This window comes from Gadus morhua, chromosome 7 (genome assembly GCF_902167405.1).
Source record: "Gadus morhua chromosome 7, gadMor3.0, whole genome shotgun sequence".
NCBI lineage: Eukaryota > Metazoa > Chordata > Actinopteri > Gadiformes > Gadidae > Gadus > Gadus morhua.
The window spans coordinates 32,484,458-32,510,743 of record NC_044054.1 but is presented as its reverse complement, the minus strand read 5'-3'; the positions used below and the strand labels follow the sequence as shown (position 1 = coordinate 32,510,743).

The window sequence follows — 26,286 nt, the reverse complement described above, 5'->3', positions numbered from 1 at the left end:
AAAGAGCAAGGAAATTGGATTTCACCTCTATTATCAACAAGTTTGCTGAACAGAAGGCATGCAGAGTTAACTTCTGAACGGGCAAGAGCAGTTGTTATTTTATTATTGGTTATGGCCGCTGTGCCATGTAGGAGTATGTTACCATTGGCCATTTTGATTAGGCCATAGTTGTGCTGTTTGGGAAATGTAGTTGTGTGGTCAGTAGGCCTGCAGCGGATTCGAATTGTATCTGAATCCGTTCGGTTCGTTTACCACAGTTCGGAGCATTCTGGAGATCCGCGGATTTCGGTTTCATGAAGGCATTGCCTTATGTAGCGTATTTTGCCTACTGTAGCCTACGTCCGATACGAAAGGGTGTTTAGGACCCAGCGGAATGCATTCTCTCCAGTGCTGCCCGAGCCAATGAGACTTTTCCCGCCCCTCCCTTCAGCTTGTCAGCGACCCTCCGTCAAAAAAAAAGTCTGCCTTTTTACTATCACGGACATGATCCTAATCCGAACCGTATCCGAAACCGAGGCCCAAAACGGTTATCTGAACCGAACCGTGGACACACTGATCCGTTTCACCACTAGTGGTCAGCTGAATGGAGCATTTATGTTTTGTTTTTGATAGAAGGCAGTGTGTTGCAAATACAGTGTACGTGGTCCTAATAATGTTTCCGTGATTTTGACGTGTGATCTAGGGATGCTAAGTCTCTGTCCATGGTTCTGATGATGATTTTGCGTTCTCTCGTTGTGGCGGCTGTTGGCTTAGGCCCTATGGGGGAGTGGATGCATTCGCGTGTGTGTGTGTGTGTGTGTGCGTGTGTGTGTGTGTTTGTGTTTGTGTGTGTGTGTGTGTGTGGGGGGGGTCGGGGGTTGGGGGGTGGGGGGTGGGGGCCCAGCGCGATCTTGCCCCGAGGCCTAGCACAACTAAGCTACGCCACTGGGAGGGTTGATTATGAAAAGGCCTAGTTTGAATTCTTGGCCAAGCCTGATAAAGGAGGTTCCTTTATTAGGCTTGGCCAAGAATTAACACTATTAGCTTACCGTGCGACAGGGGGATAATAAAAAAAAAACACAGTACCACATATAACGACCACATTAGGTTTGCATGTTGCCATTTGTGGAGTTGGTGAAAGTAATGCATCCTTACCTGGAGGTTCTGGTGCAGCAGTGAAGTCAGCTGTTGAAATAAACATGCAAAGTAAACATTAACTAAAAGTTAAAACCAACCATTCAAATAATTAAACTCTATGCTCATTTTATAATTTTAGAAGGTCAAGTTAATTGTACAGCCCTCAAAAGACTTCAGTTAAACATTAGATGACCAAACAACAAGAACAACCAAAGTTCAGTAGAAAAAGGGAAAACATAAAATAATATAAACAAATAACAACCACATTTGGCCTAGTCTGATTCTATATATTATTGCAGACATTCATAATCTACCAGATAAGTAAGACAGAAGAAAATAGGTTTGCATGTTGCCATTTTTGGAGTTGGTGAAAGTAATGCATCCTTACCTGGAGGTTCTGGTGCAGCAGTGAAGTCAGCTGTTGAAATAAACATGCAAAGTAAATAGGGATGCACGATATATCGGCAGTGATATCTTTATCGGCCGATGTTAGTCATTTTTTAACATATCGGCATCGGCCCGATAAGTAAAACTGGTCCGATATTAACAGCCGATATTTATTTCCATCTAGTTGCCGTGTTTTTTGCCTATGCGCAGCTTGTTTGGTCATGTGACAGTGTCAGTGACGCAGCCAGAGAACGGTCTTTAACGGTCTCAAATGAAGGTACTCAAATTGCAATATGCAGTACTTGCAAAGCCGAAGTAATGCGGAGGATGCAGTGTCAAATCATTATATACATTATTGTAGCGAAATACAGTTTCTGTTGTGTTTTATTTGGCGTTCCGTAATCCCATTGAAACTGAAACCGGAACCGGATATGTTGATATTTGGTTGTAGTCTTTTCGCTCAGTTCTCCGGATCAACAGTAGGGCTAGAACCGAGTGAAAAGACTACAACCAACCTCCCTTGATATATTTGATTTAGCCTATTTCACATTTTCGAGTTGAAATTGACTTAAACTTGAAACACTTTTTGTAATTTATTAGACAAGTGTCTGGTTACCATGAATATTGGCAAATTTGATTTAAGTTATAAAACCTTGTCAAGATATTTTGATTTGTGATCGTTATTGTGATTTATGATCCAAACTTTTTCATAGATGCAAGTTGTATAAGTTGCCTAAAACTAACACTATTATTAACTTGTGTTTGTTATGGATGCCCTGTAACTTGTTGAGGAAACAATGTATTTCGAAGTTTTGGTAAATAAAGAAAGAAATTACTTTTTCATATTCACAGTGTTTACATGTTCTTCAGCATACAAAATCATCATAGAAACTTGTTTTTATACCAATATCGATATCGGTAAATATCGGTTATCGGCCGTAACAGCAATTTTAATATCGGATATCGGTATCGGTCAAAATGTTCATATCGGTGCATCCCTAAAAGTAAACATTAACTAAAACTTGAAAACCAACCATTCAAATAATTAAACTCTATACTCATTTTATAATTTTAGCAGGTCAAGTTAATTGTACAGCCCTCAAAAGACTTCAGTTAAACATTAGATGACCAAACAACAAGAACAACAAAAGTTCAGTAGAAAAAGGGAAAACATAAAAGAATATAAACAAATAACGACCACATTTGGCCTAGTCTGATTCTATATATTATTGCAGACATTCATAATCTACCAGATAAGTAAGACAGAAGAAAATAGGTTTGCATGTTGCCATTTTTGGAGTTGGTGAAAGTAATGCATCCTTACCTGGAGGTTCTGGTGCAGCAGTGAAGTCAGCTGTTGAAATAAACATGCAAAGTAAACATTAACTAAAACTTAAAACCAACCATTCAAATAATTAAACTCTATGCTCATTTTATAATTTTAGCAGGTCAAGTTAATTGTACAGCCCTCAAAAGACTTCAGTTAAACATTAGATGACCAAACAACAAGAACAACCAAAGTTCAGTAGAAAAAGTGAAAACATAAAATAATATAAACAAATAACAACCACATTTGGCCTAGTCTGATTCTATATATTATTGCAGACATTCATAATCTACCAGATAAGTAAGACAGAAGAAAATAGGTTTGCATGTTGCCATTTTTGGAGTTGGTGAAAGTAATGCATCCTTACCTGGAGGTTCTGGTGCAGCAGTGAAGTCAGCTGTTGAAATAAACATGCAAAGTAAACATTAACTAAAACTTAAAACCAACCATTCAAATAATTAAACTCTATACTCATTTTATAATTTTAGCAGGTCAAGTTAATTGTACAGCCCTCAAAAGACTTCAGTTAAACATTAGATGACCAAACAACAAGAACAACCAAAGTTCAGTAGAAAAAGGGAAAACATAAAAGAATATAAACAAATAACGACCACATTTGGCCTAGTCTGATTCTATATATTATTGCAGACATTCATAATCTACCAGATAACTAAGACAGAAGACAATAGGTTTGCATGTTGCCATTTGTGGAGTTGGTGAAAGTAATGCATCCCTACCTGGAGGTTCTGGTGCAGCAGTGAAGTCAGCTGTTGAAATAAACATGCAAAGTAAATAGGGATGCACGATATATCGGCAGTGATATCGTTATCGGCCGATGTTAGTCATTTTTTAACATATCGGCATCGGCCCGATAAGTAAAACTGGTCCGATATTAACAGCCGATATTTATTTCCATCTAGCTGCCGTGTTTTTTGCCTATGCGCAGCTTGTTTGGTCATGTGACAGTGTCAGTGACGCAGCCAGAGAACGGTCTTTAACGGTCTCAAATGAAGGTACTCAAATTGCAATATGCAGTACTTGCAAAGCCGAAGTAATGCGGAGGATGCAGTGTCAAATCATTATATACATTATTGTAGCGAAATACAGTTTCTGTTGTGTTTTATTTGGCGTTCCGTAATCCCATTGAAACGGAAACCGGAACCGGATATGTTGATATTTGGTTGTAGTCTTTTCGCTCAGTTCTCCGGATCAACAGTAGGGCTAGAACCGAGTGAAAAGACTACAACCAACCTCCCTTGATATATTTGATTTAGCCTATTTCACATTTTTGAGTTGAAATTGACTTAAACTTGAAACACTTTTTGTAATTTATTAGACAAGTGTCTGGTTACCATGAATATTGGCAAATTTGATTTAAGTTATAAAACCTTGTCAAGATATTTTGATTTGTGATCGTTATTGTGATTTATGATCCAAACTTTTTCATAGATGCAAGTTGTATAAGTTGCCTAAAACTAACACTATTATTAACTTGTGTTTGTTATGGATGCCCTGTAACTTGTTGAGGAAACAATGTATTTCGAAGTTTTGGTAAATAAAGAAAGAAATTACTTTTTCATATTCACAGTGTTTACATGTTCTTCAGCATACAAAATCATCATAGAAACTTGTTTTTATACCAATATCGATATCGGTAAATATCGGTTATCGGCCGTAACAGCAATTTTAATATCGGATATCGGTATCGGTCAAAATGTTCATATCGGTGCAGCCCTAAAAGTAAACATTAACTAAAACTTGAAAACCAACCATTCAAATAATTAAACTCTATACTCATTTTATAATTTTAGCAGGTCAAGTTAATTGTACAGCCCTCAAAAGACTTCAGTTAAACATTAGATGACCAAACAACAAGAACAACAAAAGTTCAGTAGAAAAAGGGAAAACATAAAAGAATATAAACAAATAACGACCACATTTGGCCTAGTCTGATTCTATATATTATTGCAGACATTCATAATCTACCAGATAAGTAAGACAGAAGAAAATAGGTTTGCATGTTGCCATTTTTGGAGTTGGTGAAAGTAATGCATCCTTACCTGGAGGTTCTGGTGCAGCAGTGAAGTCAGCTGTTGAAATAAACATGCAAAGTAAACATTAACTAAAACTTAAAACCAACCATTCAAATAATTAAACTCTATGCTCATTTTATAATTTTAGCAGGTCAAGTTAATTGTACAGCCCTCAAAAGACTTCAGTTAAACATTAGATGACCAAACAACAAGAACAACCAAAGTTCAGTAGAAAAAGGGAAAACATAAAATAATATAAACAAATAACAACCACATTTGGCCTAGTCTGATTCTATATATTATTGCAGGCATTCATAATCTACCAGATAACTAAGACAGAAGACAATAGGTTTGCATGTTGCCATTTGTGGAGTTGGTGAAAATAATGCATCCCTACCTTGAGGTTCTGGTGCAGCAGTGCAGTCAGCTGTTGGAATGAACATGCAAAGTAAACATTAAATAAAACTTGAAAACCAACCATTCAAATAATTCAACTCTATACTCATTTTATAATTTTAGCTGTGGAAGTACAATACTGACAGGTCAAGTTAATTGTACCGCCCTGAAAAGACTTCAGTTACACATTAGATGACCAAACAACAAGAACAACCAAAGTTTAATAGAAAAAGGGAAAATATTTAAAATGTAAACAAATAAAACCCACATTTGACCTATTCTGATTCTATACATATTAAATGTAGGCATTCGTAATCTACCAGATAACTAAGACAGAAGACAATAGGTTTGCATGTTGCCATTTGTGGAGTTGGTGAAAGTAATGCATCCCTACCTGGAGGTTCTGGTGCAGCAGTGAAGTCAGCTGTTGAAATAAACATGCAAAGTAAATAGGGATGCACGATATATCGGCAGTGATATCGTTATCGGCCGATGTTGGTCATTTTTTAACATATCGGCATCGGCCCGATAAGTAAAACTGGTCCGATATTAACAGCCGATATTTATTTCCATCTAGTTGCCGTGTTTTTTGCCTATGCGCAGCTTGTTTGGTCATGTGACAGTGTCAGTGACGCAGCCAGAGAACGGTCTTTAACGGTCTCAAATGAAGGTACTCAAATTGCAATATGCAGTACTTGCAAAGCCGAAGTAATGCGGAGGATGCAGTGTCAAATCATTACATACATTATTGTAGTGAAATACAGTTTCTGTTGTGTTTTATTTGGCGTTCCGTAATCCCATTGAAACGGAAACCGGAACCGGATATGTTGATATTTGGTTGTAGTCTTTTCGCTCAGTTCTCCGGATCAAATTAAACTCTATACTCATTTTATAATTTTAGCAGGTCAAGTTAATTGTACAGCCCTCAAAAGACTTCCGTTAAACATTAGATGACCAAACAACAAGAACAACAAAAGTTCAGTAGAAAAAGGGAAAACATAAAAGAATATAAACAAATAACGACCACATTTGGCCTAGTCTGATTCTATATATTATTGCAGACATTCATAATCTACCAGATAAGTAAGACAGAAGAAAATAGGTTTGCATGTCGCCATTTTTGGAGTTGGTGAAAGTAATGCATCCTTACCTGGAGGTTCTGGTGCAGCAGTGAAGTCAGCTGTTGAAATAAACATGCAAAGTAAACATTAACTAAAACTTAAAACCAACCATTCAAATAATTAAACTCTATACCCATTTTATAATTTTAGCAGGTCAAATTAATTGTACAGCCCTCAAAAGACTTCAGTTAAACATTAGATGACCAAACAACAAGAACAACCAAAGTTCAGCAGAAAAAGGGAAAACATAAAAGAATATAAACAAATAACGACCACATTTGGCCTAGTCTGATTCTATATATTATTGCAGACATTCATAATCTACCAGATAACTAAGACAGAAGACAATAGGTTTGCATGTTGCCATTTGTGGAGTTGGTGAAAGTAATGCATCCCTACCTGGAGGTTCTGGTGCAGCAGTGAAGTCAGCTGTTGAAATAAACATGCAAAGTAAATAGGGATGCACGATATATCGGCAGTGATATCGTTATCGGCCGATGTTAGTCATTTTTTAACATATCGGCATCGGCCCGATAAGTAAAACTGGTCCGATATTAACAGCCGATATTTATTTCCATCTAGTTGCCGTGTTTTTTGCCTATGCGCAGCTTGTTTGGTCATGTGACAGTGTCAGTGACGCAGCCAGAGAACGGTCTTTAACGGTCTCAAATGAAGGTACTCAAATTGCAATATGCAGTACTTGCAAAGCCGAAGTAATGCGGAGGATGCAGTGTCAAATCATTATATACATTATTGTAGCGAAATACAGTTTCTGTTGTGTTTTATTTGGCGTTCCGTAATCCCATTGAAACGGAAACCGGAACCGGATATGTTGATATTTGGTTGTAGTCTTTTCGCTCAGTTCTCCGGATCAACTGTAGGGCTAGAACAGAGTGAAAAGACCACAACCAACCTCCCTTGATATATTTGATTTAGCCTATTTCACATTTTTGAGTTGAAATTGACTTAAACTTGAAACACTTTTTGTAATTTATTAGACAAGTGTCTGGTTACCATGAATATTGGCAAATTTGATTTAAGTTATAAAACCTATTCAAGATATTTTGATTTGTGATCGTTATTGTGATTTATGATCCAAACTTTTTCATAGATGCAAGTTGTATAAGTTGCCTAAAACTAACACTATTATTAACTTGTGTTTGTTATGGATGCCCTGTAACTTGTTGAGGAAACAATGTATTTCGAAGTTTTGGTAAATAAAGAAAGAAATTACTTTTTCATATTCACAGTGTTTACATGTTCTTCAGCATACAAAATCATCATAGAAACTTGTTTTTATACCAATATCGATATCGGTAAATATCGATTATCGGCCGTAACAGCAATTTTAATATCGGATATCGGTATCGGTCAAAATGTTCATATCGGTGCAGCCCTAAAAGTAAACATTAACTAAAACTTGAAAACCAACCATTCAAATAATTAAACTCTATACTCATTTTATAATTTTAGCAGGTCAAGTTAATTGTACAGCCCTCAAAAGACTTCAGTTAAACATTAGATGACCAAACAACAAGAACAACAAAAGTTCAGTAGAAAAAGGGAAAACATAAAAGAATATAAACAAATAACGACCACATTTGGCCTAGTCTGATTCTATATATTATTGCAGACATTCATAATCTACCAGATAAGTAAGACAGAAGAAAATAGGTTTGCATGTTGCCATTTTTGGAGTTGGTGAAAGTAATGCATCCTTACCTGGAGGTTCTGGTGCAGCAGTGAAGTCAGCTGTTGAAATAAACATGCAAAGTAAACATTAACTAAAACTTAAAACCAACCATTCAAATAATTAAACTCTATGCTCATTTTATAATTTTAGCAGGTCAAGTTAATTGTACAGCCCTCAAAAGACTTCAGTTAAACATTAGATGACCAAACAACAAGAACAACCAAAGTTCAGTAGAAAAAGGGAAAACATAAAATAATATAAACAAATAACAACCACATTTGGCCTAGTCTGATTCTATATATTATTGCAGGCATTCATAATCTACCAGATAACTAAGACAGAAGACAATAGGTTTGCATGTTGCCATTTGTGGAGTTGGTGAAAATAATGCATCCCTACCTTGAGGTTCTGGTGCAGCAGTGCAGTCAGCTGTTGGAATGAACATGCAAAGTAAACATTAAATAAAACTTGAAAACCAACCATTCAAATAATTCAACTCTATACTCATTTTATAATTTTAGCTGTGGAAGTACAATACTGACAGGTCAAGTTAATTGTACCGCCCTGAAAAGACTTCAGTTACACATTAGATGACCAAACAACAAGAACAACCAAAGTTTAATAGAAAAAGGGAAAATATTTAAAATGTAAACAAATAAAACCCACATTTGACCTATTCTGATTCTATACATATTAAATGTAGGCATTCGTAATCTACCAGATAACTAAGACAGAAGACAATAGGTTTGCATGTTGCCATTTGTGGAGTTGGTGAAAGTAATGCATCCCTACCTGGAGGTTCTGGTGCAGCAGTGAAGTCAGCTGTTGAAATAAACATGCAAAGTAAATAGGGATGCACGATATATCGGCAGTGATATCGTTATCGGCCGATGTTGGTCATTTTTTAACATATCGGCATCGGCCCGATAAGTAAAACTGGTCCGATATTAACAGCCGATATTTATTTCCATCTAGTTGCCGTGTTTTTTGCCTATGCGCAGCTTGTTTGGTCATGTGACAGTGTCAGTGACGCAGCCAGAGAACGGCCTTTAACGGTCTCAAATGAAGGTACTCAAATTGCAATATGCAGTACTTGCAAAGCCGAAGTAATGCGGAGGATGCAGTGTCAAATCATTACATACATTATTGTAGTGAAATACAGTTTCTGTTGTGTTTTATTTGGCGTTCCGTAATCCCATTGAAACGGAAACCGGAACCGGATATGTTGATATTTGGTTGTAGTCTTTTCGCTCAGTTCTCCGGATCAACTGTAGGGCTAGAACAGAGTGAAAAGACCACAACCAACCTCCCTTGATATATTTGATTTAGCCTATTTCACATTTTTGAGTTGAAATTGACTTAAACTTGAAACACTTTTTGTAATTTATTAGACAAGTGTCTGGTTACCATGAATATTGGCAAATTTGATTTAAGTTATAAAACCTATTCAAGATATTTTGATTTGTGATCGTTATTGTGATTTATGATCCAAACTTTTTCATAGATGCAAGTTGTATAAGTTGCCTAAAACTAACACTATTATTAACTTGTGTTTGTTATGGATGCCCTGTAACTTGTTGAGGAAACAATGTATTTCGAAGTTTTGGTAAATAAAGAAAGAAATTACTTTTTCATATTCACAGTGTTTACATGTTCTTCAGCATACAAAATCATCATAGAAACTTGTTTTTATACCAATATCGATATCGGTAAATATCGATTATCGGCCGTAACAGCAATTTTAATATCGGATATCGGTATCGGTCAAAATGTTCATATCGGTGCAGCCCTAAAAGTAAACATTAACTAAAACTTGAAAACCAACCATTCAAATAATTAAACTCTATACTCATTTTATAATTTTAGCAGGTCAAGTTAATTGTACAGCCCTCAAAAGACTTCAGTTAAACATTAGATGACCAAACAACAAGAACAACAAAAGTTCAGTAGAAAAAGGGAAAACATAAAAGAATATAAACAAATAACGACCACATTTGGCCTAGTCTGATTCTATATATTATTGCAGACATTCATAATCTACCAGATAAGTAAGACAGAAGAAAATAGGTTTGCATGTTGCCATTTTTGGAGTTGGTGAAAGTAATGCATCCTTACCTGGAGGTTCTGGTGCAGCAGTGAAGTCAGCTGTTGAAATAAACATGCAAAGTAAACATTAACTAAAACTTAAAACCAACCATTCAAATAATTAAACTCTATGCTCATTTTATAATTTTAGCAGGTCAAGTTAATTGTACAGCCCTCAAAAGACTTCAGTTAAACATTAGATGACCAAACAACAAGAACAACCAAAGTTCAGTAGAAAAAGGGAAAACATAAAATAATATAAACAAATAACAACCACATTTGGCCTAGTCTGATTCTATATATTATTGCAGGCATTCATAATCTACCAGATAACTAAGACAGAAGACAATAGGTTTGCATGTTGCCATTTGTGGAGTTGGTGAAAATAATGCATCCCTACCTTGAGGTTCTGGTGCAGCAGTGCAGTCAGCTGTTGGAATGAACATGCAAAGTAAACATTAAATAAAACTTGAAAACCAACCATTCAAATAATTCAACTCTATACTCATTTTATAATTTTAGCTGTGGAAGTACAATACTGACAGGTCAAGTTAATTGTACCGCCCTGAAAAGACTTCAGTTACACATTAGATGACCAAACAACAAGAACAACCAAAGTTTAATAGAAAAAGGGAAAATATTTAAAATGTAAACAAATAAAACCCACATTTGACCTATTCTGATTCTATACATATTAAATGTAGGCATTCGTAATCTACCAGATAACTAAGACAGAAGACAATAGGTTTGCATGTTGCCATTTGTGGAGTTGGTGAAAGTAATGCATCCCTACCTGGAGGTTCTGGTGCAGCAGTGAAGTCAGCTGTTGAAATAAACATGCAAAGTAAATAGGGATGCACGATATATCGGCAGTGATATCGTTATCGGCCGATGTTGGTCATTTTTTAACATATCGGCATCGGCCCGATAAGTAAAACTGGTCCGATATTAACAGCCGATATTTATTTCCATCTAGTTGCCGTGTTTTTTGCCTATGCGCAGCTTGTTTGGTCATGTGACAGTGTCAGTGACGCAGCCAGAGAACGGCCTTTAACGGTCTCAAATGAAGGTACTCAAATTGCAATATGCAGTACTTGCAAAGCCGAAGTAATGCGGAGGATGCAGTGTCAAATCATTACATACATTATTGTAGTGAAATACAGTTTCTGTTGTGTTTTATTTGGCGTTCCGTAATCCCATTGAAACGGAAACCGGAACCGGATATGTTGATATTTGGTTGTAGTCTTTTCGCTCAGTTCTCCGGATCAAATTAAACTCTATACTCATTTTATAATTTTAGCAGGTCAAGTTAATTGTACAGCCCTCAAAAGACTTCCGTTAAACATTAGATGACCAAACAACAAGAACAACAAAAGTTCAGTAGAAAAAGGGAAAACATAAAAGAATATAAACAAATAACGACCACATTTGGCCTAGTCTGATTCTATATATTATTGCAGACATTCATAATCTACCAGATAAGTAAGACAGAAGAAAATAGGTTTGCATGTTGCCATTTTTGGAGTTGGTGAAAGTAATGCATCCTTACCTGGAGGTTCTGGTGCAGCAGTGAAGTCAGCTGTTGAAATAAACATGCAAAGTAAACATTAACTAAAACTTAAAACCAACCATTCAAATAATTAAACTCTATGCTCATTTTATAATTTTAGCAGGTCAAGTTAATTGTACAGCCCTCAAAAGACTTCAGTTAAACATTAGATGACCAAACAACAAGAACAACCAAAGTTCAGTAGAAAAAGTGAAAACATAAAATAATATAAACAAATAACAACCACATTTGGCCTAGTCTGATTCTATATATTATTGCAGACATTCATAATCTACCAGATAAGTAAGACAGAAGAAAATAGGTTTGCATGTTGCCATTTTTGGAGTTGGTGAAAGTAATGCATCCTTACCTGGAGGTTCTGGTGCAGCAGTGAAGTCAGCTGTTGAAATAAACATGCAAAGTAAACATTAACTAAAACTTAAAACCAACCATTCAAATAATTAAACTCTATACTCATTTTATAATTTTAGCAGGTCAAGTTAATTGTACAGCCCTCAAAAGACTTCAGTTAAACATTAGATGACCAAACAACAAGAACAACCAAAGTTCAGTAGAAAAAGGGAAAACATAAAAGAATATAAACAAATAACGACCACATTTGGCCTAGTCTGATTCTATATATTATTGCAGACATTCATAATCTACCAGATAACTAAGACAGAAGACAATAGGTTTGCATGTTGCCATTTGTGGAGTTGGTGAAAGTAATGCATCCCTACCTGGAGGTTCTGGTGCAGCAGTGAAGTCAGCTGTTGAAATAAACATGCAAAGTAAATAGGGATGCACGATATATCGGCAGTGATATCGTTATCGGCCGATGTTAGTCATTTTTTAACATATCGGCATCGGCCCGATAAGTAAAACTGGTCCGATATTAACAGCCGATATTTATTTCCATCTAGTTGCCGTGTTTTTTGCCTATGCGCAGCTTGTTTGGTCATGTGACAGTGTCAGTGACGCAGCCAGAGAACGGTCTTTAACGGTCTCAAATGAAGGTACTCAAATTGCAATATGCAGTACTTGCAAAGCCGAAGTAATGCCGAGGATGCAGTGTCAAATCATTATATACATTATTGTAGCGAAATACAGTTTCTGTTGTGTTTTATTTGGCGTTCCGTAATCCCATTGAAACGGAAACCGGAACCGGATATGTTGATATTTGGTTGTAGTCTTTTCGCTCAGTTCTCCGGATCAACAGTAGGGCTAGAACCGAGTGAAAAGACTACAACCAACCTCCCTTGATATATTTGATTTAGCCTATTTCACATTTTTGAGTTGAAATTGACTTAAACTTGAAACACTTTTTGTAATTTATTAGACAAGTGTCTGGTTACCATGAATATTGGCAAATTTGATTTAAGTTATAAAACCTTGTCAAGATATTTTGATTTGTGATCGTTATTGTGATTTATGATCCAAACTTTTTCATAGATGCAAGTTGTATAAGTTGCCTAAAACTAACACTATTATTAACTTGTGTTTGTTATGGATGCCCTGTAACTTGTTGAGGAAACAATGTATTTCGAAGTTTTGGTAAATAAAGAAAGAAATTACTTTTTCATATTCACAGTGTTTACATGTTCTTCAGCAAACAAAATCATCATAGAAACTTGTTTTTATACCAATATCGATATCGGTAAATATCGGTTATCGGCCGTAACAGCAATTTTAATATCGGATATCGGTATCGGTCAAAATGTTCATATCGGTGCATCCCTAAAAGTAAACATTAACTAAAACTTGAAAACCAACCATTCAAATAATTAAACTCTATACTCATTTTATAATTTTAGCAGGTCAAGTTAATTGTACAGCCCTCAAAAGACTTCAGTTAAACATTAGATGACCAAACAACAAGAACAACAAAAGTTCAGTAGAAAAAGGGAAAACATAAAAGAATATAAACAAATAACGACCACATTTGGCCTAGTCTGATTCTATATATTATTGCAGACATTCATAATCTACCAGATAAGTAAGACAGAAGAAAATAGGTTTGCATGTTGCCATTTGTGGAGTTGGTGAAAGTAATGCATCCTTACCTGGAGGTTCTGGTGCAGCAGGGCAGTTAGCTGTTGGAATCAACATGCAAAGTAAACATTAACTAAAACTTAAAACCAACCATTCAAATAATTCAACTCTATACTCATTTTATCCCTACCTGTACGTTCACACCAAAAGCTGTAAAAGATGCAAAATCGCAGAGCAGCTCAAAACGCAACGCTGTCCAAAATATTTACAGCTCACATCGCTCTTGCGATTTTGCTTTTCCATTTAAAGGAGCCACGCGCTTAGTTGATCGCTATCGTGTGTGTGTGTGTGTGTGTGTGTGTGTGTGTGTGTGTGTGTGTGTGTGTGTGTGTGTGTGTGTGTGTGTAGTATTGTTTCATATGAAAAAGATCCGCTCAACGGGAGCATTTGTGCCAGGCAGACACACGGCAAACTGACAAATTAGAAATAGCTTTTTGTGCAGTATCTCCCTGCTTCTGAAATGCGCGCACATCTCCACCCACCGCTCGTCTGCTGGTTTCCATCAGCATTCCACTGTGCGACCATGCCTGTTGCGCTAAAGCAGATTGTGCATGCCCTTATACATTGTGAAATCTGCTGGATACTTTATTCTTTTTCTATACGTTTTTTAGTTAATGATCGGGCTATAAGAAGACCACGTTGGCCATGCAATCGCGGACAAACACGATGTCCTTCAATAGCCGCAATTATTCACTCACGCACCATGATGAAGGAACAAATGTGTGGTAGGAACTAGGAACTAAAGTTCTCGCCTATGTTTACTGGGACCCACGCCGGAGAGAGACATTTACATTCCGATTGGCTGGCCGTAATTTACAGCCGAAACGCTTGTAGCTCATTTGCTCAGAGTTGAGCTGTTTTCAACTCTCATTTACAGCTTTACAGCTTTAAAGCTATCGCTCAAGCGATTTATCGCTCCCATCGCTTTATTGCTCATGTCTAATAGAAAGTGAATGGGCGTTTATCGCTCAAAAAACGCTTTACAGCTTTTGGTGTGAATGCACAGTAAAATATTGGTTCCATCAACACATCAGGTGAAAAGGAAATTGTTTTGGGAAAATATAATTTTGTTTTACATCAAAATAATGTTTACATTGGAATAAAAAATACATTAATTCAAAATTAAATATTTATGTTTCTCGCTGATAATAATCAAGTATAAAAATAAACTCACTGTAGCAGCAGGTTGTGTGGTGCTACAATGAGAGGAGAAAAGGAACATGTGATTTACAGGAGGTAAACTCTTCAAGTCAGCTCTTAAAACACTTTCTGGGACCACTGGCTCAGAGTATGTAGTGCCGGGCCCTTGGTTCTATGAACATCCTAACTGTACCGACAGCGATATATTGTTTCTCTTTCTTCTGACAAAAATGCAAGCGTGTTGCTTTGGATAAAAGTGTCTCCCACATAAATTGAAGGCGGCTCCAAGCACAAGACTTGGAGCCCGAGGTGAGTCTGAGTCGATGCGGTTCACGGATGTATCTTCCATTTGGTAGTGTTGCAGTTTGGAAGTTGCAGAACAGATTCAGTAGCATTGATGGCTTCTAGCTGACGTCAATACCTCTTTATTTAATATTGCAATTGCCAAGGCAACATTTCTGATTCCTGGTTTCACTTGGACAAAACACTGAATATAGATCTATATTCTCCCAGGTGTTAACCAGTCACCAAGCCAAAGATTGGGTATCAGAATGGCCCTTATATTCAAGGGGCTATTAATGATTGACCTTTTGTTTGAGGAGATAATAAATAACAAATTGCTTGGGTGGAAGTGATCAAGTGTCAAGTCATCTGTTGGATCAGAATGTAACAATAGCGATGTTCACCATTTATTTTGTAGTTAACATTAACTAAAACTCAAAACCAACCATTCAAATAATTAAACTCTATACTCATTTTATAATTTTAGCAGGTCAAGTTAATTGTACAGCCCTCAAAAGACTTTGTGATCGTTATTGTGATTTATGATCCAAACTTTTTCATAGATGCAAGTTGTATAAGTTGCCTAAAACTAACACTATTATTAACTTGTGTTTGTTATGGATGCCCTATAACTTGTTGAGGAAACAATGTATTTCGAAGTTTTGGTGAATAAAGAAAGAAATTACTTTTTCATATTCACAGTGTTTACATGTTCTTCAGCATACAAAATCATCATAGAAACATGTTTTTATACCAATATCGATATCGGTAAATATCGGTTATCGGCCGTAACAGCAATTTTAATATCGGATATCGGTATCGGTCAAAATGTTCATATCGGTGCATCCCTAAAAGTAAACATTAACTAAAACTTGAAAACCAACCATTCAAATAATTAAACTCTATACTCATTTTATAATTTTAGCAGGTCAAGTTAATTGTACAGCCCTCAAAAGACTTCAGTTAAACATTAGATGACCAAACAACAAGAACAACAAAAGTTCAGTAGAAAAAGGGAAAACATAAAAGAATATAAACAAATAACGACCACATTTGGCCTAGTCTGATTCTATATATTATTGCAGACATTCATAATCTACCAGATAAGTAAAACAGAAGAAAATAGGTTTGCATGTTGCCATTTTTGGAGTTGGTGAAAGTAATGCATCCTTACCTGGACGTTCTGGTGCAGCAGTGAAGTCAGCTGTTGAAATAAACATGCAAAGTAAACATTAACTAAAACTTAAAACCAACCATTCAAATAATTAAACTCTATGCTCATTTTATAATTTTAGCAGGTCAAGTTAATTGTACAGCCCTCAAAAGACTTCAGTTAAACATTAGATGACCAAACAACAAGAACAACCAAAGTTCAGTAGAAAAAGGGAAAACATAAAATAATATAAACAAATAACGACCACATTTGGCCTAGTCTGATTCTATATATTATTGCAGACATTCATAATCTACCAGATAACTAAGACAGAAGACAATAGGTTTGCATGTTGCCATTTGTGGAGTTGGTGAAAACCTCAAGGTAGGGATGCATTATTTACACTTTCTGGGACCACTGGCTCAGAGTATGTAGTGCCGGGCCCTTGGTTCTATGAACATCCTAACTGTACCGACAGCGATATATTGTTTCTCTTTCTTCTGACAAAAATGCAAGCGTGTTGCTTTGGATAAAAGTGTCTCCCACATAAATTGAAGGCGGCTCCGAGCACAAGACTTGGAGCCCGAGGTGAGTCTGAGTCGATGCGGTTCACGGATGTATCTTCCATTTGGTAGTGTTGCAGTTTGGAAGTTGCAGAACAGATTCAGTAGCATTGATGGCTTGTAGCTGACGTCAATACCTCTTTATTTAATATTGCAATTGCCAAGGCAACATTTCTGATTCCTGGTTTCACTTGGACAAAACACTGAATATAGATCTATATTCTCCCAGGTGTTAACCAGTCACCAAGCCAAAGATTGGGTATCAGAATGGCCCTTATATTCAAGGGGCTATTAATGATTGACCTTTTGTTTGAGGAGATAATAAATAACAAATTGCTTGGGTGGAAGTGATTAAGTGTCAAGTCATCTGTTGGATCAGAATGTAACAATAGCGATGTTCACCATTTATTTTACTTGCGGTAACATAGCCTTACATCCTACTTTTCAACTATAGGCCCGCTAAACCTGCAGAGAGAAACCTTATGTGAGCTCGGAGGACCAGGTTGGTCCATGGTTATACAGTATAGAGAAGTAGCAATATCACAAATCTATTTGTTATTATAATGAATAGGCTACTCATGAAACAAGAAATAATCCTGATATAGTGACTATATTGTGAGGATATGAGGCCAATGTTTGGAAATCAGACTCACTAAAGGTTTTGTATCAGAACTGGTGCATCCGTATTTAAACACTGTGCAGAGATTGGCTCAGTGCCAGCTTCAGAAAATATTCAGAGATGACAACAATGCACAGGGCTTCCTATCTGAATGGAGGTCAAGTACTGAGGTTCTCTTACCTTCAGATGGCACATAGTTTCAACACAAACGTTCTTCAGGCATCCAAGCAAAGTGAGAGAGGAGTGAGATGAGGATGTACCTCCATTATTGGGTTCTTCTTCAGTTGCCAGTATAGTGCCCTGTAGTTCAAGCATACAGGAGGAATGTGTAGGGCTTTTAGACATGATTGACAGCACTGTATTCACTGTAATTGTTTCATGCCTTCAAAATGTTGTGGATTAAAAGGATTAGTTACGGGAATACTGTACCCCTTGGTCTACCTAAAAGTTTAACTAAACATATCACAAAAACATCTTATTTTTTCTCTTAAGCATTTCATGGTATTTTGCCAAATCATCTAATATGGCGCGTTTCCACCGGCGGGTGCCCCTAGGCCCAGCACGCCTTGGCCCAGTAGTGAAGGTGCGGTTTGGCCCAGTAGTGAAGGTGCGGTTTGGCCCAGCTCAGTTACGGCTCGCGTTTCCACCTCCGACAGTACCCTCATGCTAGGGCGGGGTTTAAGCCGTATGCCGATAGCCGCGGCAGCTACGTATGCATCATGACCTCATAGCAGCTCGACACGGTGTATCCTTCCAAGAAGGACGGCATTTTTTGCACAACATTTTCTTCAACAAACAAGCTTTCGCCGTTGTCCAGAAATACCTCGCGGGTAATGTGTTTGTTTGTTATTAACCCTGTGTCGCACGGAAGTGATGATTCGGTCGACCAAACTACAGACGGCGTGTGTAACTGGAACTTGTTGGCACCGTTTCTGATGTCTTGGTGCCCCTACGGAGGAGCACTGAGAGGTAAGTACGGCTCAGTCCGGACCCCGCCCACTTTTGGCGGTATAAACGTGAACCGTACCGCACCTACTCATACCGAACCAAACAGCTACCGCCAGTGGAAACGCGCCATCAGAACACTATACTGTAGCATCCCAGTATTCAAAATGGCGTCGGCCTGTATGTCACTCCATGTCAAATTGAAGTACAAATTTGCTGCTAGAAATGAAAAAAATCTAACTGATAAGTTTCTCAGACATTAACCCAACGATAACTAAAAATATAATTGTTACGTCAACATAATATAAAAACAGTAGGTCAATAAAACAGTAGGCTATTAAACTCATTGAATAAAATATTCCGCTACTCATTTTAATATCAATCACAATCATTCAATAATCCAGTTATCCACCTTAATAAATGTTTAACTTACATTAGAATCAGCCCAGCTGTATTCACACGTTGGATTGCTCTTAGGGTTTGAGATGTTGTACGTCGTTGCTTTGCCCTGATGGGTGACTGTGCACGTGTCACCAAATGCACCAACTATAGATGAAAGAGAAAGGGTGTCTAACTATATTGTGTATCTATAACAAAGAATATAGAGAGAAAATATGAATCTTTTTACAATCTCATCTTATCCTTGAAGAAATTAACCTGAATGAACACGTGGTGTTCAAAAAGAAAGATGTAGATCTAACACTGACAGACATTAAACGATAGGCCTACCAGATAAACAATGAAAGCATTTTTAATTAAGGCTAAGAAGAACATGACAGCCATGTTCAATACAATTCTAATGAAGCTTATACAGATTGGGAGGGTTCAGGGGCGTAGCTTGGGCCGGGGCTTCCGGGGCGGGGCCCCGGGGCCCTGGGGGTCCGGGGGGGCCCGGCCGCGTGGGCCCCGCCTAGCCCCCGTCGGGCCCCCGAGCGGCCGCCCGACGGTCGCCGTGCTGGCGGTGTCATGCCCAATTTGTACCGGCTGCCAAATTTGTACCGGGCACGTCAGCAGTTGTCCGTTGCCAGGCAACGGACAACTGATTACGTAAGGGTTGTCCGTTGCCGGGCAGGTTTCAAAAAACATTCGCGCTCATGTTGCCAAAGACGAAATAACATAATACAGATAACGGATCGCTAGATAACACTTGTTTTTACTTTATATTTGTATTGTATTTAAATGTTTAATCAAATTTAGCTAGTAAACTGAGTGTTTAAAGCGGGTTTCAAAAAACATTCGCGCTCATGTTGCCAAAACATAATACAGAAAACGGATCGCTAGATAACACTTGTTTTTACTTTATATTTGTATTGTATTTAATTGTTTAATCAAATTTAGCAAGTAAACTGAGTGTTTAAAGCAGGTCAAGGACGAAATAGCACAATACAGATAACGGACAAGTGCGAATGAACGAGCTTGAAGGTTCGCGAATGTTTGTGAACCTTTCACGTCGACGCGATCGTCCGTTGCCAGGCAGGTTTGGAATGGATTACGTATGGATGACGCGCCCGGTACAAATTTGGCAGCCGGTACAAATTTGGCATGACAGCGGCGGTGTGAAAGCAGCATAAGATGTCTGGAGTGAATGTAGAAAGGAACTGACCGCTTTATATAGACTCTCTTCTCTCATAACATCACAGTCAGGGTGGCTTATATATTTTATCTTAATGTATGTAATTTGGTTACAGTAGTGATATTTTGGCCAGGAATAAAAAAGTATATACAATCGCACTTAGGCTATTTCATTCATTTTCTTTTAGTTTCAACATTTACAAAAGAATAGGGCCTGCTGGGAAATCTGTTCGACCAATCACTGTGATGTTTTGAGTGTACATACGACGTCCCTACATGATACTCCCGTATACCACAATGCAATGCAGTCGTGTTTTTCCGAAGGAGAAGAAGAAGCTGATTAATCGCGAAAACGAATACATTTAATGATGGAGTCTCTGTCTTCGTTTAGAAACGTCAACAATTTATTTGGAATCTAACATAGAAAATGTAACATTCAAAATTAATTAAAGGTTGGGTAGGTGATTTGCGAAACGCCAGCAGATTTTGAAAATACACAACTCAAATGGTCCTACCCCCTCTCCTTCAACGCTGACTCTGACTCCACCCATTCCAAGTACCTGGACGCGCAATCATGCACGAGCGCGAACAGAGATGCGCGAGAGCGAGCCAGGCTAGCGTAGGTTTTCGTTTAACAACATGGCACTACATTCAGCTGTAAGTTGCACCCAGTACCGCGGGAAGTAGGAGTGCTGGGGGTGCTGCAACACCCCCTGTCCGAGGCCCTGTCTTATCACAGAAAACGATCATTTCTAAAAACTCCGGCCAAAGTGGAGATTTCTGAAAACGCCGGTTATGTGTTGTCGTGTCAACGGGGAGATACGGGATTTTAGGTTCTGAAGCGTCACATTATGCACCAGGAAATGCTTAACGTCATGTGAGCGCCCGCTGTACCGTATTGGTCCGAATATAAACACAAACCCCATTGTAAGACGACCTATATTTGGAAAAAAGATTTGAAGACCAGATCCGTTTTTTATGAATAAATAAATTGTATTCATTGAAATAATATACGAAAATAAAAAGGCATCGAATAAAACACTGCATTGCCACTAAACAGTAGTGCAAATAGGCCGTACTGATGTGTACACCAAAGACTATTCCTGACACTCCTCTGCCCCGCTGTGTTCGCTCTGGCTGTGGTCGCTCCGAACTGTTTCGGCCCGTGGCAAAGCGAGTCATCCTCGCTGCTGTCCAAGGCATTTTGAGACGCAGCATTTATTTAATGCTCATATGACCTAGTGCTGAAAAAAGGTTATATGAAAAAGTGTGAGGGTAGCGGTGGTGCGCTAAACTTGTTCTGTGAGCAGCTGGATGTGAACGATCGATTTTCAACTGTCCGCGCATGCACTGGTGTAATTGAGCTGCGCTGCTATACATCTTTTTTTTATCAATGTAACGAGTTGCGAGTCTAGTGCAGGCTGAGTTTTTTTTTTCCCAGCACCCCCTGCTGAGAATACGTTCTCGCTGCAATGGTTGGACCAGATGTTATAAACATTAAACGGTCACATAAATCATTACTATTTTTAGAAAATGTATGTTTGTTTCATATAATTGTATTGGAAGTCCTGGTTTTCACTAGGGTTGCCGCGGTGTGGACATTTTCACACCGAGTAATACACTCGTCTCCACACCGGTATTACCGAGTATAAACGGTATAAACTTTGAAACTAGGTCAACCGCCACACAAGCATCGGTTTTTAGACCCTTCTCGTCCTTCAGTTGCCGCCAACGTTCGAAAGCAGCGCCTAGGATTATTCTTGATTTCAGTTTTTCTCTTTCAGCGTTTTTATTATCAATTACTCTCTGAAAAAGAGTTTTCCTTCTCTTTGCTGGTGGTGGTGGTGGTGGTGGTGGTGGGGATGGTGGCGTCTTGTCTGCCATGGAAATTGTCTTCTACTGCTAGGTCCAAATGTGGATTAACTAGTTCCAGTAGCTACCGCAGGATAACAACAAACAGGAGCTTGCTCTGGGTCACGAGCTCTGGGTCACGAGTACTGCACGAAGGGGTCGCGCGCGGGGCGCGGGGGAGGGGGAGTGCAGTACGACCGTTTGATTGACGTACTTACTGTCCAATGCAACTCGGTGGCAATGGAAATGATTGGCTGGAGTTTTTCGAGCCCTGCCCGTTCCACAGATGATTGACTTGTTTAATTTTCATGTCAGTACTTCTAACTCAGTGGCTGTAAGCGGGTTATGATAAGGATTTCAAGTAATTTTGCAAAAATGGCCAAAAAAGCAAATCACCTATACAACCTTTAAAAAAAACTTGAACAAGGAAATGTAACATTCAACATCAATCCAACCTCCAGCTTTCCTCGTGAGCGCCCGGATTGTTTACATGATGTGGGCCCATCTGTCTGCGTCACACAAATACCCGGCGCATTTACTGACGCACATGACGTTTAAAAATGTTCAGCGTAGTGTCCAAATCCTCGTTTGTTCGTTCCCTATATAGTGCACTGTATCATGAACACTATATAGGGAATAGTGAGTGAGTGTATAGCGAACGACTTCGAACACAGCTAGTATCTCCAACTCTAACATATTGTTAAAAGCTAAGCCATACCATTGCAATGTTTTGCAAGCTAAAAAGTGGTACTAAAAAACGTAAAGAGAAGAAAGACCTGGCGCGCAATTCGAAATGTTTGCACAGCGTTTTTCCTGTACCTCACCATACCAGTGACAATAACCACGGCAGAGCGGTCATTTTCCAAGCTCAAATTGATAAAGACTTCCCTAAGGAGCGCCATGGCACAGTAGCGATTGAGTGTATTGGCCATACTCTCAATCCAGAATGAAAGAGCAAGGAAATTGGATTTCACCTCTATTATCAACAAGTTTGCTGAACAGAAGGCATGCAGAGTTAACTTCTGAACGGGCAAGAGCAGTTGTTATTTTATTATTGGTTATGGCCGCTGTGCCATGTAGGAGTATGTTACCATTGGCCATTTTGATTAGGCCATAGTTGTGCTGTTTGGGAAATGTAGTTGTGTGCTCAGCTGAATGGAGCAAATATGTTTTGTTTTTGATAGTAGGCAGTGTGTTGCAAATACAGTGTACGTGGTCCTAATAATGTTTCCGTGATTTTGACGTGTGATCTAGGGATGCTAAGTCTCTGTCCATGGTTCTGATGATGATTTTGCGTTCTCTCGTTGTGGCGGCTGTTGGCTTAGGCCCTATGGGGGAGTGGATGCATTCGCGTGTGTGTGTGTGTGTGTGTGTGTGTGTGTTTGTGTTTGTGTGTGTGTGTGTGTGGGGGGGGGGGGGGGGGGGGGGGGGTGGGGGCCCAGCGCGATCTTGCCCCGAGGCCTAGCACAACTAAGCTACGCCACTGGGAGGGTTGATTATGAAAAGGCCTAGTTTGAATTCTTGGCCAAGCCTAATAAAGGAGGTTCCTTTATTAGGCTTGGCCAAGAATTAACACTATTAGCTTACCGTGCGACAGGGGGATAATAACAAAAAAACACAGTACCACATATAACGACCACATTAGGTTTGCATGTTGCCATTTGTGGAGTTGGTGAAAGTAATGCATCCTTACCTGGAGGTTCTGGTGCAGCAGTGAAGTCAGCTGTTGAAATAAACATGCAAAGTAAACATTAACTAAAACTCAAAACCAACCATTCAAATAATTAAACTCTATACTCATTTTATAATTTTAGCAGGTCAAGTTAATTGTACAGCCCTCAAAAGACTTTGTGATCGTTATTGTGATTTATGATCCAAACTTTTTCATAGATGCAAGTTGTATAAGTTGCCTAAAACTAACACTATTATTAACTTGTGTTTGTTATGGATGCCCTATAACTTGTTGAGGAAACAATGTATTTCGAAGTTTTGGTAAATAAAGAAAGAAATTACTTTTTCATATTCACAGTGTTTACATGTTCTTCAGCATACAAAATCATCATAGAAACATGTTTTTATACCAATATCGATATCGGTAAATATCGGTTATCGGCCGTAACAGCAATTTTAATATCGGATATCGGTATCGGTCAAAATGTTCATATCGGTGCATCCCTAAAAGTAAACATTAACTAAAACTTGAAAACCAACCATTCAAATAATTAAACTCTATACTCATTTTATAATTTTAGCAGGTCAAGTTAATTGTACAGCCCTCAAAAGACTTCAGTTAAACATTAGATGACCAAACAACAAGAACAACAAAAGTTCAGTAGAAAAAGGGAAAACATAAAAGAATATAAACAAATAACGACCACATTTGGCCTAGTCTGATTCTATATATTATTGCAGACATTCATAATCTACCAGATAAGTAAGACAGAAGAAAATAGGTTTGCATGTTGCCATTTTTGGAGTTGGTGAAAGTAATGCATCCTTACCTGGAGGTTCTGGTGCAGCAGTGAAGTCAGCTGTTGAAATAAACATGCAAAGTAAACATTAACTAAAACTTAAAACCAACCATTCAAATAATTAAACTCTATGCTCATTTTATAATTTTAGCAGGTCAAGTTAATTGTACAGCCCTCAAAAGACTTCAGTTAAACATTAGATGACCAAACAACAAGAACAACCAAAGTTCAGTAGAAAAAGGGAAAACATAAAATAATATAAACAAATAACAACCACATTTGGCCTAGTCTGATTCTATATATTATTGCAGACATTCATAATCTACCAGATAACTAAGACAGAAGACAATAGGTTTGCATGTTGCCATTTGTGGAGTTGGTGAAAATAATGCATCCCTACCTTGAGGTTCTGGTGCAGCAGTGCAGTCAGCTGTTGGAATGAACATGCAAAGTAAACATTAAATAAAACTTGAAAACCAACCATTCAAATAATTCAACTCTATACTCATTTTATAATTTTAGCTGTAGAAGTACAATACTGACAGGTCAAGTTAATTGTACCGCCCTGAAAAGACTTCAGTTACACATTAGATGACCAAACAACAAGAACAACCAAAGTTTAATAGAAAAAGGGAAAATATTTAAAATGTAAACAAATAAAACCCACATTTGACCTATTCTGATTCTATACATATTAAATGTAGGCATTCGTAATCTACCAGATAACTAAGACAGAAGACAATAGGTTTGCATGTTGCCATTTGTGGAGTTGGTGAAAGTAATGCATCCTTACCTGGAGGTTCTGGTGCAGCAGGGCAGTTAGCTGTTGGAATCAACATGCAAAGTAAACATTAACTAAAACTTAAAACCAACCATTCAAATAATTCAACTCTATACTCATTTTATCCCTACCTGTACGTTCACACCAAAAGCTGTAAAAGATGCAAAATCGCAGAGCAGCTCAAAACGCAACGCTGTCCAAAATATTTACAGCTCACATCGCTCTTGCGATTTTGCTTTTCCATTTAAAGGAGCCACGCGCTTAGTTGATCGCTATCGTGTGTGTGTGTGTGTGTGTGTGTGTGTGTGTGTGTGTGTGTGTGTGTGTGTGTGTGTGTGTGTGTGTAGTATTGTTTAATATGAAAAAGATCCGCTCAACGGGAGCATTTGTGCCAGGCAGACACACGGCAAACTGACAAATTAGAAATAGTTTTTTGTGCAGTATCTCCCTGCTTCTGAAATGCGCGCACATCTCCACCCACCGCTCGTCTGCTGGTTTCCATCAGCATTCCACTGTGCGACCATGCCTGTTGCGCTAAAGCAGATTGTGCATGCCCTTATACATTGTGAAATCTGCTGGATACTTTATTCTTTTTCTATATGTTTTTTAGTTAATGATCGGGCTATAAGAAGACCACGTTGGCCACGCAATCGCGGACAAACACGATGTCCTGCAATAGCCGCAATTATTCACTCACGCACCATGATGAAGGAACAAATGTGTGGTAGGAACTAGGAACTAAAGTTCTCGCCTATGTTTACTGGGACCCACGCCGGAGAGAGACATTTACATTCCGATTGGCTGGCCGTAATTTACAGCCGAAACGCTTGTAGCTCATTTGCTCAGAGTTGAGCTGTTTTCAACTCTCATTTACAGCTTTACAGCTTTAAAGCTATCGCTCAAGCGATTTATCGCTCCCATCGCTTTATTGCTCATGTCTAATAGAAAGTGAATGGGCGTTTATCGCTCAAAAAACGCTTTACAGCTTTTGGTGTGAATGCACAGTAAAATATTGGTTCCATCAACACATCAGGTGAAAAGGAAATTGTTTTGGGAAAATATAATTTTGTTTTACATCAAAATAATGTTTACATTGGAATAAAAAATACATTAATTCAAAATTAAATATTTATGTTTCTCGCTGATAATA

The 26,286-nt window shown here is 38.1% G+C and overlaps 2 protein-coding genes across 51 annotated transcripts in view; one reads left to right on the top strand and one right to left on the bottom strand.

Moving 5' to 3' along the window:
- LOC115547199 (mucin-2-like) overlaps positions 1-26,286 on the top strand; it is a gene marked incomplete at both ends in the record, with an annotated part of 211,274 nt that overhangs the window by 114,144 nt on the left and 70,844 nt on the right. The gene's annotated exons all lie outside the window — the stretch shown is intronic.
- The window catches only part of LOC115547203 (drebrin-like), a 44,531-nt gene that overhangs the window by 9,406 nt on the left and 8,839 nt on the right, over positions 1-26,286 (bottom strand). The window contains exons 5-26 of one of the 50 annotated variants that reach the window (XM_030361210.1): positions 25,149-25,178; positions 24,756-24,785; positions 24,386-24,415; positions 18,895-19,007; positions 17,697-17,816; positions 16,356-16,385; positions 14,934-14,955; positions 13,771-13,800; positions 12,448-12,477; positions 12,078-12,107; positions 11,708-11,737; positions 10,952-10,981; positions 10,559-10,588; positions 10,189-10,218; positions 8,866-8,895; positions 8,473-8,502; positions 6,780-6,809; positions 6,410-6,439; positions 5,654-5,683; positions 5,261-5,290; positions 4,891-4,920; positions 3,568-3,597 (exon numbers count right to left, since the gene is read on the bottom strand). In XM_030361210.1, coding sequence (XP_030217070.1) covers positions 3,568-3,597; positions 4,891-4,920; positions 5,261-5,290; positions 5,654-5,683; positions 6,410-6,439; positions 6,780-6,809; positions 8,473-8,502; positions 8,866-8,895; positions 10,189-10,218; positions 10,559-10,588; positions 10,952-10,981; positions 11,708-11,737; positions 12,078-12,107; positions 12,448-12,477; positions 13,771-13,800; positions 14,934-14,955; positions 16,356-16,385; positions 17,697-17,816; positions 18,895-19,007; positions 24,386-24,415; positions 24,756-24,785; positions 25,149-25,178 — 825 coding nt within the window. Of the gene's footprint in view, positions 1-3,567; positions 3,598-4,890; positions 4,921-5,260; positions 5,291-5,653; positions 5,684-6,409; positions 6,440-6,779; positions 6,810-8,102; positions 8,133-8,472; positions 8,503-8,865; positions 8,896-10,188; positions 10,219-10,558; positions 10,589-10,951; positions 10,982-11,707; positions 11,738-12,077; positions 12,108-12,447; positions 12,478-13,770; positions 13,801-14,933; positions 14,956-16,355; positions 16,386-17,696; positions 17,817-18,894; positions 19,008-24,385; positions 24,416-24,755; positions 24,786-25,148; positions 25,179-26,286 lie in introns of all 50 variants that reach the window. The other 49 variants (XM_030361211.1, XM_030361213.1, XM_030361218.1 and 46 more) reach the window with 49 other exon arrangements.